This window comes from Amblyomma mixtum, chromosome 3 (genome assembly GCF_055824585.1).
Source record: "Amblyomma mixtum isolate Tamu chromosome 3, ASM5582458v1, whole genome shotgun sequence".
NCBI lineage: Eukaryota > Metazoa > Arthropoda > Arachnida > Ixodida > Ixodidae > Amblyomma > Amblyomma mixtum.
The window spans coordinates 75,817,143-75,832,107 of NC_143014.1; the positions used below are offsets into that span (position 1 = coordinate 75,817,143).

The 14,965-nt window shown below is 44.2% G+C and overlaps 1 protein-coding gene and 1 long non-coding RNA gene across 3 annotated transcripts in view; one reads left to right on the forward strand and one right to left on the reverse strand.

Annotated features, from left to right (window-relative positions):
* LOC149350637 (uncharacterized) overlaps positions 1 to 318 on the reverse strand; it is an 84,089-nt gene extending 83,771 nt beyond the window's left edge. Inside the window, exon 1 of one of the 2 annotated variants that reach the window (XR_016290399.1) lies at positions 287 to 318. This is a non-coding gene — a long non-coding RNA (uncharacterized LOC149350637). Of the gene's footprint in view, positions 1 to 11; positions 154 to 286 lie in introns of those variants that run through there. The other variant, XR_016290397.1, reaches the window with a different exon arrangement.
* The window catches only part of LOC149350639 (dnaJ homolog subfamily A member 2-like), a 30,501-nt gene continuing 15,837 nt past the window's right edge, over positions 302 to 14,965 (forward strand). The window contains exons 1-7 of the mRNA XM_089579720.1: positions 302 to 445; positions 853 to 912; positions 1,143 to 1,245; positions 3,487 to 3,610; positions 6,599 to 6,679; positions 12,397 to 12,530; positions 14,187 to 14,329. Coding sequence (XP_089435846.1) covers positions 377 to 445; positions 853 to 912; positions 1,143 to 1,245; positions 3,487 to 3,610; positions 6,599 to 6,679; positions 12,397 to 12,530; positions 14,187 to 14,329 — 714 coding nt within the window. The 5' untranslated portion in view covers positions 302 to 376. The remainder of the gene's footprint in view (positions 446 to 852; positions 913 to 1,142; positions 1,246 to 3,486; positions 3,611 to 6,598; positions 6,680 to 12,396; positions 12,531 to 14,186; positions 14,330 to 14,965) is intronic.

Below are 14,965 nucleotides of genomic sequence, written 5' to 3' on the forward strand. Positions count from 1 at the left end.
GCTTTTTGCACCTCCGAAACCCTCAGATCAGCTTCACGTGGAGTTATTTAGAGACTTCGCAATAAACTTCTTTTCCTTCTTCCGTGCGAGCAAAGGTAAGAAACTCTAAGCGAGCGATACCACAGCTACAGCCCGAAGAATCTTTCGCCTCGTTTTAGCCTTGAGAAAAAAAGAAAAGAACAACCGCAACGGTAACAAACGGTAACTACGCCCACAAAGCATAAATTAATGCACTTTAAATTGCACTTTAACGCGCGTAATTTTAAATATTATAACGATACGCAACCTTCCAATGGCGCTGTAGTCGGTGTCTCTTCTGTGACGTCAATCGAGTGGCCGAGGCACAGAAAGCCGAGGTCTTTCATTCTTTGTGAAAATGTCTGACGGAAAGTTATACGATGTGTTGGGAGTTTCAAGGAACGCCACCGATTACGAAATTAAAAAGGTTAGTATATTTTGTCGTGGTACTAGCATTACCCCAGCGGCAAATGCGTTCCTTTTATGTTCCAGATATGTTGAGCGGCGTCAAGTAACTTAGCCCTACTCTTAAATAAGCCTATCACTCCTTGCAATGGTTTATCCGGTTCTCTCTGCGTTGTTTCGCGTGCGTCAATGCTGTGTCTAGAACGCTGTGATCGATGATGCCTGGATTTTTAGCGTGTAAGCGTTTCAGTTTATTCTGCATATTCTCCGTCCTATTACGTATTATGCAAACGTGGATGGGCTGCTAGTGATGCGTCTCCGGTTGGGCGATGCATCCCTGGTAGCTTCGCAGTGGTTTATGCGGACTTCACTTTATTGCCTTTCTGTGCCTCCGAGCTATAACTCAGTGGTCATAAACGCACTTCGCAGGCTTACAGAAGGCTGGCGAAGGAGTACCACCCGGACAAGAATCCGCAAGAAGGAGAAAAGGTATTGATAATGCTTTGTGCGCGGTTCGGCGTTGTGGGTTTGGCTGGCCTTCAATTAGAAAACGAAAGTGCGTAGAAATCATTATTGCGAGGCAGGAACACGGCTGCTAGCTTCTAATGCATGCAAAGGAGATTGCACCGCGGTTCTGTACCTTGTCAGCCTCTGACATCCATCGTAGGGTGTGAAATATGAAATTTCTCCACTTAGCTCATTGCCTTTTTTATTTCTAGTTCAAGGAGATCTCTTTCGCCTATGAAGTTCTGTCGGACCCAAAGAAGCGGGAAATTTACAACACCTACGGCCTGAATGGACTCAAAGAGGGCGTCCATGAAAGTAAGAAGCGACCATTGTGTGTGCAGTAGCGGGCATTTCGGTGGAATTTTTTGCTGGCGGCCGGGTGGAACAGCGGAAACGGATGCACGCGGAGACGTCGCGTCTCATTTTGCATGTAAAGGATCCATGCGTATGCGCGCATATTGCACCGACTTCATTGGTTATGCAAGCTGGGCACCCGTTGTGAGGCTTATCGTCTTGACATTGTTTTCTTTTCGACTTGTATTAAGACAATCGTGCTACGTATTATTGAAGACTTGTTGCAGGTTCTTCTGCGAAGGTGCAGAAAGTCTACTCAGTAGAAATGGAGTCATAATTTTCAAGGGTGGAAATTTGGGCGATTCGGTATCGGTGATCCATGACGAAAAAAGCGCGAAAACAAGACGACGGACGAAGACTGAAAACACACCATGAGCGCTCATGGTGTGTTCTGTCTTCGTCCGTCGTCTTGTTTTCGCGCTCCTTTCGTCATAATTTTCAGTTTAGCATCTGTCGTGTAAGCCGGACTTATTTTGTTCGCATTGCGATCAGTTGAGACACATTTATTTATCTGCTTTCTGTGACTTTAGTAGACCGCTCTGCAAGTGCAGTAGTAGAATATTTAACCACATAATCAAATCCATACTGCATGAAAATATATCTTATTGCGTCAGGTAGTGTTGCTTTTAAGGGTCATTTACTGACAAATTGTATTACAAACTTATTCCAGTTGTGACTTTGTCTTGAAAATCTACTTAGCTTCTAGGCAGCTCTAACTGTAGAAAAAGCTTTATTGTTGAGATAACACAAGTGGCTCTTAGTTGTCTTGTTTTAATTTTTTGTCTTGAATTTTTGCACATTGTAATGTTGTAAGTTAATTTTGTAGGCGTAGTATAGCCAAAAGAGTGCTGGGATGTGTGTTTAGCCCTTGCTAGCTGCTTTGTTGCTTATCCAGACGTGTACAGAGGGCAAAACACATGCCTAGAACAACCAAACTGTGTGTTCCGGAGCTCCCAAAGCCGCTGCGATCAAGAAAGGAAAAAATTACGATGAAATTCTAAGAGTTTAACTGCACTTGTTTACATCCAGATAATTTTTAACCATATCTTATCGCTAGTTATCACGTGATACCCCCGAAACAAACACGCTCAGAGCGTGTTCTAGACATGCGTTTTGCCCTCTGTACATACTCTTTTTTTTTTTTTTGCAGAGTAATTAAGCATCTGTGTCTGAGTACAGATAAGAGACAGCTACAGATTCCATTCTTACTCTCAAATTTCTTCCCTATTTTTTGGCTTGTCTGGTGTGGATTACAGTTGCTCTTGCTTCCAATCAAATCGACTGAACGGGGCTGTGTGCTGTAGTTGCTTGTTTGCTTGAGCTGTAAACTGTAATACCAGAAAATGGCTTGTGGATTGCTTGCACTGACATTGCAGTAGGCGTTGTGTTGCTAAACCAGTTGTATGAAAAAAGTTGTGTAATCTACTTGTTGCCATCTGCACCACGGAATCTTGGTAGAAGCTTATGTGAGGTGTCGTCATTGTGGCAGTGACATGACTTAAAGGTGCAATGAAGAGGAATCTGAACTCGTCTTTTTGCCGCGGGAACTCGATCTACACGTTCCGAGCATTCTTAGAAACTTCCGACTTATTGCCCTGTGTGGCTGATTTCCCTAATTGAATCGGATTAACGTCTGGCTCCCGCTCTTTTTTTTTTAATTCTCCCCCTACGGTGGGCGGAGTCGACCCAACGCGTGGAGTGCCTTTCAGCCGGCTCCATGGTGGCTTTGCTTTCGCTTTTTGTTTTTTAGGTTTCCGTGAATAAATAGTTTCATTCGCAGATAATATAGCCGCAGAATAAGGCCACAGAAATAAAAATATGCGCTGACTATTTGCTACTACGGATTACTACGTATTACTCCACCGATGGCAGAGCGGCAAGCCTCCACGGAGCTGGCTGAAAGGCACTCCACGCGTTGGTCAACTCTGCCTATCATACGGAGAGAATTAAAAAAAAAAAAAAGGCGAGAGCGAGACGTTAATCCGATTTAATTAGGGAAATCGGCGACACGGGGCAATAAATCGAAGTTTCTAAGAATGCTGGGTACGTGTAGATTGAGTTTCCGCGGCAAAAAGACGAGTTCGGATTCCTCTTCACTGCACCTTTAAAAGTAATCTGTTGCATCACATCTATTTTTGTTTGAAGCACAAATTTTTGCCACACTTCTTCTTTCCTAATCCCTGTTCTCGTCCTTTGGTGCAGGTCCGTTTGCGACAGAGGACATATTCTCGCATATATTTGGTGGAAGCCCATTCGGTGGCATGTTTGGCATGGATGGATCACGAAGGCGGCGCCAACGAGGAGAAGACACAATCCATCCTCTGAAGTGAGTGCCCTTAGTTTCAAGTGAGCAGGCACTGCACTTGTTAGACAAGCCTGGCTAGGTAGTACGAAAACCAACAGAGAAAAACTGCTAATGATTGAGCACTTGGTGATATTGTCCTGCGCCGTGAAATAACCTCGCTCTGTTTTAATGAAATGTTTTCTGGTAATTGGTTTGTACAGAAAGCATGTAGAAATAAGTTTCAGTGCAGCACATTGATAGTGTATGTAGTGGCCTTTTCAGAAAGCAAACATTTATTTGTTTGAACTAAGATTATAGTCCTCCATCTTTTGCTAGCATGTTGGGATTCCCATTCACTGAAAATTTTGTGCTGGTGGCTCTTGCATATGAATTGAATTGAAACAGTGTAAGGTGCGGAGGAGACCTTGTTTTTTAAAAAAAGATTTGTGACCTCCTGATAGAATATTTCTTTAGCTTTCAGAAAATATATTACACTTGGGTATTCGAGACTTCAAAAAGCTTTTGTGACCCCCCCCCCCCCTCTTTTTTTTTTTTTGCATCACTTTGACCAGATAAGTGGGCGTTTTCAGAAGCTTATTTGCATTTTTCTCTAAACAGCATTTCTCGGGGTTTATGTGCCTTTTTCTCGGGAACTGTAAGGTGTAAGCGAACAAAATTTTCCACAGATTTCACTCGGTGCCTTTTGCATAACTGGAACTAGAATCAAACCCAAGTCAGTTTGTATTTTTATGAAAAAAAAACAAAAAAACAGTGGGTGGCAATATCATTGCACAGAGAAAAAAAAAATTTTTTCTCTAAATGCATAATTTTAGTTGCAGTTGTGTAAAATAAGTTTTTACTCTCATACAGAATTGAGACTTTGTATCCAGTAATTTTAAGCAAATGATACATTAGAGGGAGAGATTAAAAACCAAATAAGCAATACTAGCTCAAATGCAACCTGCATTCATTTAGAATATTTGAACAAATTTTGTAACCACAGATTTTACTACACCTACTCTGCAGCCAGTTTTTGAAAACCATTTTCGAAGTTTCACCCCACCTTAAAGGGATACGAAAGGAAGGTATTTAACAGGAATAAGATGATGCAATAGACTGAGAGATTGCCCCTCCAGGATTACTACCAGTGTCTTTTCTAAGTGAAAAGGTTACTGCATTGCTGAGGAATTTGCAAATGAAGGCTTCAGTTTCCTTCCCTGTTTACACAGCCTCACACAGTGTGGTGTATGTTGTCATTTTTATGACTTGCAACCTAGAAAATCTAGAAAAATCCAACGAAAATGAATGAATACAAAACCACTTAGCCTGCCAATCAGACAGCCCCTTGTTACGTTTATCGACAGATGGCACCAGTGTACTGTTTATCGTCACCACTCTTCATGGGGGCCTCACCTTTGGAAAGTGTGAAAATGGCCCTGGAAATTTCTGCTTAGCTTCTGCCTCTGAAGTTATACACGACAGCTGGCGTCTAGGCCAACTGGGCGTCATGCAAAGCGAGCGATGGTTTGCCTTTTTCTATACCTCGGCAACACTCGTCAGGTTGCTTTCCTCCTATTTCAACGGTACAGTAGAATCTCTGATGATATGGTCCCGGTTGATATCAATTTCGGGATGATACGAATGTGTAAAATGCCATGGCCAGTGTGCACTGTGTGCAGTGGGCAGAAATTCGGATGTTGTGAACAATCCCATACCCCTGCGTGGATGATATGAACACGTGAGCTGTGGCCGTAACCTCGAGCACTATTTGCTGCTCATACATTGCCGGTGCCGGGATCACCAGTCATGCGGTGTGCACTGCGAGTAGTGAGCAGCGGTGCTTCGCCTGTAGTCTAACTCGATTTCAAGGTGATCTCTTCAGGTTTAACCTACTTGGATTAAACCACTCTAACATGGTCTATATTTGCAAGAATGCTGTTATGAATACACTAGCTTAGCTAGCCGAAGGACTCCTCTATACTGCACCGTCATGTTTGTTATGGACTAGGTGAACGTCAAGCCAAGAAAAATTAGTGAGGCTGTTTTAGCCGGAATGAATGTGATGATCTTCAAATTGCGCTTGACTGTACGCACATCGTGGACGCAGCGATCACCAGTTGCTGGGCGAGTGCCACGAGTAGCGAGTGGCTGCGCGCGATCGACGCAGTGCCGACGTCGTGAGTCAATGGTGGCCGCGGCCATAAGTAAATCCCGTCAGCTGAACACAGCCGAAATTCTCCATATGAATTTTGTTCTTTTCAGATGATACGAATTTCAGTTGATACAGATATCTTTCATGACCCCGTGAGATTCGTATGATCGAGATTCTGCTGTATTTTCTTTTTATAAAAATGATGTTTCATGAGAAAGCATTGAAGCAAATAATTTATTCAGCTGACTAGGTACAGTTACTGGAGCTATAGAGGGTTGGCCTGTAAGTCTTTTGCTTCTGTGTAATTTTGTGGCTTATCCAAGCTTTGGCCTTGGGAAAAATGACGTATTTACAGCATTGATACGCTAATTTTTGAGTGTGGGGGAATTTGGTATATTTTTTTATAGTGTTGCTGACTTGTTGGTCATGGTATTAGAATAACTGGTTGGTTGGTTGGTTGGTTTATGGGGTTTAACGTCCCAAAGCGACTGAGGCTATGAGAGACGCCGTAGTGAAGGGCTCCGGAAATTTCGACCACCTGGGGTTCTTTAACGTGCACTGACATCGCACAGTACACGGGCCTCGAATTTCTCCTCCAAAGAAATTCAACCGCCGCGGCCGGGATCAAACCCGCGTCTTTCGGGCCAGCAGCCGAGCACCATAGCCACTGAGCCACCGCGGCTGGCATAATTTGTTGGCTGGGAAATAATTTCCCAGTTGTGTATGTCGATGAAAAAAAAAGGTGCTTTTCATTTGTTTTTATGTCTACTTTTATTTTTGCATTTACTTGATTTTGAAATTTTTGAAAAAAGAAATTTCTGTATTACAGAAAGGAATTGTTTAGGAGAAAGTGTTGACAGGTTTATTTTTTTTCCCAGGGTCTCCCTAGAAGATTTTTATAATGGAAAAAGAGTGAAGCTGCAAATAGACCACACTGTCATTTGCAAGGCCTGTGATGGGTAAGTTCCACAGTAAATCTTCCTTTTGGTCTGGTTAAAGGGGTTAAGACACCTAATTTTGAGGCTATAAAAAGCTTATGGGCTTCCTGTGTGTATAAGGTCACCTATGGCAAGGTATTGGATGCAACCAATGCCTAAAACATTTTAATTCGCCTCCAGACAGTCCTTAAATGCTCTTTTCTTAGAATCGAGACCCATTCCTAGCGAGAAGGTTCGTGACGTAGAAACCTGGGAACGATATCAGTGATTAGTGACATCACAGCACAGTAATGTGGTGTACTATGAACGGCGACACGTGACATTGGCCAGGTGCTGTGTTGGCGATTCTGTAGTTAGTGGGTTGATTGGCAAATATGGTGTCTCTGAGCACAAGCATCGGCGGCCTAGCGAAACCTTCACGTATATAAGACGACAACCTAACTAGTTGCTCTTGTTTACACTTCTCCGTTCTACAAATAAGTGAAATGAGTCCGCGGGGTTTGCATGTGCGAGGTCTGCGATTGTGGGGAAAGTTCACAAGTTTTAGTGAACACTTATGTTCATCGAGCATAGTTTTGACAACAGGGACCTGAAATCGACGATTGCTTACATCTTGGCATGCACGTACATCGATTGGGAAGTGCCACTGCTAGGTGCTGGGACCCAGTCTGCCGACCAGTGCTGCAGGCGCCTGGCAGCTAGCAGTTGTCGGCGTCGCTTGAGGACAACAAATCAAGTCATTTTAATTACCGCAAATGGACGAAAAATGTACTTCTAGATAAACCAATTTAAAGTCAAGTACTGGACACTTCAAGAAACTCGGATCCTATGCTGTGTCAACAACCTGTCTAAGACATGGAAGTGCTCCCCAGTCGGGTGCTTGCATTCTTTGGCGATTTTTGCAGAGTTATTGAACTGCATAAACAAGTAAACATACAACCGGTGTAAAAGGCAGAGATTTTTAAAACGCAGCTTGCAATTCATGCTGAACAAACACGCAATTGATGCCTGTATACAGATGCAGATATGTAAACAAAAGTAGCGCAGAGGTGCAGTCGTTGTCATGGGCGCATCCCTGGGGGAGTTACCGTATTTACCCAATTCCAACGCGCACCTTTTTTCGGGGAAAAAACGTCTCAAAATCGCATGTGCGTTGGATTCGAGTGCAAACCAAAACGTCCCCATAGCTGCCCATCGTCATCGCCATTATACGATGTGGGAGCTCACTAACTGCTGGCAAACATGGGAGCACGTTTGCTCATCGTTTTTTGCGTCGCGGGAGCCGTTTTCAACCGGTGTGGCGCTTGTCGTTGGTCGCGTGCTCAGCGACCACGTTCACGGCGATGGTATCCCGTGCACTGCCACGGGCGGACGCCTCATCACTGCCGTTGCACGATCGAGATACGTGGCTCGAAGAATATGTTGATGAAACAACGGTTGTCGGAAACACGTCATTTCGGCGGTAAAGTTCCGAAAACGATGAGAGTTCTTTCTGTTTTGCGGCTGATTCTCTGACAGAGATTACATCGTCCGCAGGTGGGGCACGCCGCGCCGCTGACGAGGTCGTGCATCATGCCGATCTCACAGATAACAGCGCTTCCGCGCTCATTTTTACACTTGTCTTGGCCGTCGAATATCTCTATCTTTAGCTCAGATGCACTGACGAAGTCATGGATGCTCCGCAAGAAGCTTGAAGGATCCAAATGGTGCATCGCCGTTGCCGCAGTTACGCCTCGCAGCAGACGAACCTCCCGTCACCGGAGCTCTCCGCTTGCGCTTGGGGCGTCTTCCTTTATACTGATGCTTTGTCAGGAACTTGCGTGAACGAAAATCTCGTTTCTCAGTCACATGCATAGCGGAGAAAGGAGAAAAACCCGGGCAGAAGCGTTGGTTCACGTCTCGGTGGCGGCAGAACAAAGAAAGAGCGTCTGCATCCAACCGTGCGGTGGAATGCTCGTAGCCAATGGAAGGGCTCCGATCGTACCACGTGATTTGAAGGGCCAGTCGAGACGCTCGACTCAGGCGGGAAACGATCTTTTTTTTCCTATTTTTTATCAAGAATGCGCCGCTGCCAAAGTGGCTTCTGGTAGAAGATGGGTAGGCCTACTTCCCCGCGAAAATTCAAGAGCGGGCGACGCCGTGGAGCGACATGCCGCGCTCCCGAAATTCGGTCAAATTCGCACTTTCGCGAGCCACCGCAAGTGCTTTAATTGCATTTTTTTACTAACTTCCCCTTGATTATCGGCTTTGATTTTTTTATACATAAAAGAAGAGGCTTGGGGGAATACAAAACGCAAGAAAATACAAAATTGACTTTATCGAAAAAATAGCGGTTTTTTCACCCGCATCTCTCCTTAAAATATAACAACGGTTGCAAATTATTTTCATTCGTGGAAGTCACATGCACGTTAGAAGCGGGTCTTGTAGTTTTTTTTTCATTACCAATATTGGGCACGCGTTAGAATCGGGGCTTGAAATTTTTTTTTTGGTGCCGTAAATTGGGTGCGCGTTGGAATCGGGGGCGCGTTGGAATTGGGTAAATACGGTACATACTTGTGCGGTAAATGCTGAATCCTGTACAATTACCTTGAAGCATTCATTTAGCGAATACACAGACTGTTTGCTAAACAAGCAGCAGGTGACACAATCAGCAGCCAAGGCACTCTGAGCAGACTCGCTGCGCGTGAGTGAAGACAGCGATGGGTATTGGTCTGTATGAACAGTGAGGAATTGTTGCTTTAATGTGACCAAGGGATCAGCCAACTCGCACTGTCAGCTACGCACCCACTCGCACAAGTGTCCTCCGAGCATTGGCATCTGGGCAGTGTGGCAAAACGAAATGCAATGCAGAAACCGCATTTGAATACGCAGGATGCCGACTGAGATAGGCCTAACCAAGCCACTTGGTTTCAGTACCCGGTGGCTTTTCTCAGCATATCGCAGTGCCTTTTAAGTTTGTAGAGCATATCGCAGTACCGGCTAAGTTTGCTGGAATTTGGATAGGCGCTGGTATGCAAGGCATGTGTGTGTGAGCAGATGATGCAGAAGTCAGTGTGTCACAACATTTGGGGCCCACGTGACCAGGGTTGCTGCTCTTCCCTGGTTCTGACATCATAGCACACCCTGACGCTCAGAAACAGAGATCGCTTAGTATAAATCATGCTATAATAAATTATTTTACCTCACATATATGAATCGTGGAGTGCATATCACTTGTCCTGGGGCAGTATGTAATGTTTGAAACAAAGAACACGTCAACCAAAAATTTGGTGTCTCCACCCCATTAAGCTTCACACTTTACTTGAGTGTAGTACTTCTCTGAGCCATTATCACATTTCATCCTCTGCCAGTAGTAGTTGCCAGCAAAAGTCCTTTCGAAGTCATGGTGTCATCAACTATTGGCAGGGAATGAAATGTGATAATGCCTCAGGAAAGTACTGTACTCAAGTGAAATGTGAAGCTTTGCAATGTTGTTGAAAGCATGCCAGCCACATATCTACCACTGCACTCCCTTCCTAGAAATACACTTGTGAAAAGTTTCTCGGTGTCCTCTCGGGCAGTGCAGAATGTACCTGGGTTCACGTGCTCAGTTTTTATTTCTTGGTACATAGTACGTACTTGACATTGTTGGCTGCATTGTACAGTCGACGACCGAAAATTCGGACGCCTGATTTTTTGGTCATGCTTGATTATTCGGACTATTTCGCGGCACTGCGACATGGCCAATAGAGCCAATGTATAAGAGCGCTCGAAATTTCGGACGCACCGCAACTGACCACTCGATTTTTCGGACCTCGTTCACACTCGCCGCCAGTACCCAAGCTGCCATATAATGTGTACAGTGGAACCTCATTAATTCAAACTGCAGGACAGATCGGGGACAAACTCTTTTTTTTTTACTATATCTTTACTTCTTAAGGACTAGGCTTCAAGGTTGTCGCCGGACGCTTCCTCCTCGGTTTTTTTTCCTCCATGGCTCCAGCCTTTTGTGGCGTGTTAGCGCGTTCACCGTATTAGTTGTGGTTGTGTCTTTCGCGTGGTGCCGCCGAGCTTTTCAGTTTTAGCACGATGGGCTAGCACCTTAAGCTACACTGAATACTCCGCGAGTGACGATTGAACGTAGAATAAATGTCGCCCATTCCCTGGTTGGTGTGTTTTTACTTTAAAAATAAAACTTTTTTCGCACATCGCGTGCATGGGCCGCACCCCGAAAATATGCCCTCGAATTTGGAAGAAAAAAAAGTGCGGCCCTTATACGTGTTTATACGGTATGTCGTGAGACGAAATTTAGTCATGTGGGAGTTTTAGAATGTGTGCAATACAACTGGCCGCTTTCTCCGGCATATTGATAATAAGTTCGGGATTTTATTGGTGAACTTTGATTTTCTGGACTGCCCGATTTTTCGGCAGTTTTCGCGGTCCCTAGAGAGTCCGAAAAATTGGTCGTCAACTGTATTAGTTAAATCAAATGTTGCTTCACTCAGAAACATGGGTATGATTGCCTGTCTAACTGTTGCCTTTTTTTTTATTATTATTGAACAGAGGTCGTGCATGGCAGTGGGTTTTGTTCAGTGCTTCATTTGAGTGCAGCTCTTGCCCAATTTTTGTGAACTTCGCAGTTAAAGAAAAATTCATCATTGTCGGGGGTCCCCGAACCAGAACTGTGAAGTTTTTTTGAGAAGCTCTCTAGCTTTCCTTTTCCTTTAGCCGCCGCGGTGGTTCAGTGGCTATGGTGCTCGGCTGCTGGCCCGAAAGACGCGGGTTCGATCCCGGCCGCGGCGGCTGAATTTCTTTGGAGGAGAAATTCTAGAGGCCCGTGTACTGTGCGATGTCAGTGCACGTTAAAGAACCCCAGGTGGTCGAAATTTACGGAGCCCTCCACTACGGCGTCTCTCATAGCCTTAGTCGCTTTGGGACGTTAAACCCCATAAACCAACCAACCATCTAGCTTTCCTTTGTAGCCGTATGGCTGTGCTTGGGTGGATGCCAATGAGTAATTACTCCCTTATTACAAATCTACTCCACCTTGGGGGATTCCCCTAAACATTTGACCTGTTCTGTAGTGTCCTTTCGACTATTCTCGCGAAAACTGCATGTAACGAAAACCAGGATGTAACGAGAAATCTCGGGACTTTTTTAAATGTCATTACAACCAGATTTAACTTTAAATCCAAAATACTATTTGTATGCATAGATATCTATAAAGCAAATCACATTTAGTTTTAGTTCATATTAAGGTGTAATTCTGACAACTGAAACTTCTGATAACTTGAACATGTCAGCGGTTATATAGAAGTTTTTTCATGCCTCGCGTGACCTAAAGTTCACCTAACGTCACAGCCATCATTCGGTTGGTGGAACTGAAACCGAAACAGTGTCAAGAAGAAATTCAACTATAAACTGCTTAGTGGTCATAGGTGCATACCTTGGGGTGCTCCATTTATACCAATGTCTAACGCATCGTTTTAAGAACGTGCTAGCAAAAATTTGGTGTCTATAGTCCATAAAAAATAAATCAATCATAGTTCATAATCTGGTCTGACTGTATACATACATATAAACTAGTTTTTTGTTCCTAGTGCATTTGCAATTTCACATCTGTAAACTAATACGTTAGCTGTTCAGGTGGCTTTTGTCATTGTTGTCTGTTATGGTCACAGTAATGCATAAAAGCTGCTGGCAGTTTTCGAATATATTGATTTGCACACTGTTGTTAATTGCAATGTCCCCCCTCCCAGTGTTGGTGGTCGTTCTGGTGCTGTGCTGACTTGCCAGAACTGTCGAGGTCGAGGTATCAAGGTGACATTCAAGCACATTGGCCCAAATATGATGCAACAAGTGCAGTCCACATGCCCCGATTGTCGCGGGGATGGTAAGTGCCATCATATCAAGCATCCTTGAACTTTGTTCCCTAACATCGCGAAGTAGCAAGCATTTGTGATGAGGTTCTCTTTTGAGTTCTGACTACTTATCAGTTTTTCTGTTTTAGGTTCGTTGTTTTCCATGACAAAGCAACAGCACTACCTTCTGTTTTGCCTCAGTGTTGGTAGTTCTGTCTAGAGTGACTTTTGTGGTATGTGGAGGGGGCATGGAATTCGGTTTTCAGAATACATTCGATCCCGGATATATTGAACTCGAAAGAGATCATGAAATAGTTCGGTAAAAAGATTCGATAGGTAAGTTTTATCTGTAGCGAAAAGTGTGACTCCAGTGCACCCAGGCGAGCAGCATGCTTCCTGCAACGACACCTGCTGCCCGCCTACATACTGGGAGCGCACCGCTTGCTGGTTGGCACTAGCCCTAGCTCACTTAATATTGAAGCCGCAGTGAACGATACTTTGGGAGAAGCCATTGCCAATCATAAGAGGTCTCATTCTGTTACTGATGAACTGAAAACGAAATAATTAGGGCCTCGCCCTGCTTTTGTGAAGGAACTATTTAAAAATAAAACCCAACCTTCCCATGACCCACGCAGTAATAGCCTTTGAAATGTGCACGCACAGGAGCTTCCAGGTGCTGCCTACGGATGGCACGTGAGGCTGCAGATCATCATCATGACAGTCATCATCATCATAACCTTTTCCTTCCTCCACGATCTCCTGCTGTTCATATCTGCATCAGTATCACCAGCTCCAGTGATACTCCAGTATCACCAGCTTCATTGTCATAGGCCGAAAGCTATGGCAAATCAGCCTGGTTGGTTAGTTCATGAACATTTCCAGAAATCTGTCAGCTTTGGTATTTCACTATTTTGAAATCAGCACCATGGGGTGATTTTCACGGTACTTGGGAAATCTCCGACAATGGACATATTTGTGTACTAAATGCACCTGCTACACTATCTCAGCGCATTTGCTTTTTCCGCCTTGAGTCGTAAAAGTACCCCTGCTTTCGTTCTGTGAGAGTGTGTACTGAAACCACAGTGCCTGGAAGCATTTTGGTGGTGACGAGGCGCGTGTACACTTACGTAATTGTGCGTTAAATAGGCGTCAAATGCACCTCGAAATCAGTGCTTTAGGCGTGTCAGAAATGCGGTTGCCCCGATTCTTCAAAGATGTTTTGTAACGCGTGGTACAAACATACTGACGATGTACCATTCTGTTGAGATTCCTGAACCATCATCACCCAGCTATTTACGCAGCAGTTTTTGTACTGCTGGTTAGAATAGAAGCTTGGGCGAGTCTGTATGCCATATTTCTGCTGAACAGCACGTAATCATTGAGGATGAAAGGGAATTCACTCACGGGCGGGTGCTGACTTGCAACTCAAATTTTATTGCTTGCTGCAAAAGTTCGTCCTAACCGAAGCACGCGTCACAGTCAGTCTTAAGTAGATTTTTCCTACTTTGAATCCTAGAGCAAAACTACCCAAAAGGCTCACATTGTTCATCTCATTTGAGAGTTTGTCAGCCTACTTAGTTCATTTTAATGGAAGTTTACTGTATATGCGTTTCTTGTGTACAGTTCTTGGGCGCAGCACTGTGCTGTGTCTGCTGGCCAGTCATGACGAGATCTGTATATGTTTGCAGGGGAAGTGATCAATGAGAAAGATGCTTGCAAGAGCTGCAAGGGTCGCAAGGTGCTGAAGGAAGTCAAGTACCTAGAAGTTGACGTGGACAAGGGCATGCGGGACAATGAACGCATTGTTTTCAGGGGTGAAGGTGATCAGCAGGTTGGTATGCACTTCCTTTTTCTTAGCTTAGTTTTTAATTTTGATGCTGCATTAAACTGTCTGTGATGACGTTTCATTAAAACCTGTGCCAGGCGGACTGACTTAATGCCATTAAGTGCTTCCTGACTTAAGTTTTAATGGCATTCCTGCGGTGCCACACGCATAAATTTAATGGCGTTAACCTTACTGCCATTCACGAGCTACTAAGTTACTTTACTTTACTTACTTTACTTTACTTTAGATCTTTAAGTCCTTTTTGTCTCGCTTGCTTGTATTTATGTCTGTTTTACCAACCAGATATATACTGTATGAACGCATGTAAGGGCCGCACCCTATTCTCCCGAAGGAAATAAGAAAAAAAAAAAGAGCTGTGTAAGGGCCGCACCCAAACTTTTTATGACCAACGCAAGAATTTCCTTCGAAATGCACTTGCCGTGCATTTCGAAGGAAATGAACTAGAGTCATTTTGAATGCCTTATGCATTTCTAGATCTCCTTTAAAGTGTTTTCGTAATAATAAAAAGTTTGTGCTTAACTCTTTCGTTACCACGCCACTGTGCTTCGATCACCGGTGATCGAAAAATTCGAAGCGCTACGGCAGCGCGACCGGGGCCGCTACGGACTTGCTGAGTCATTC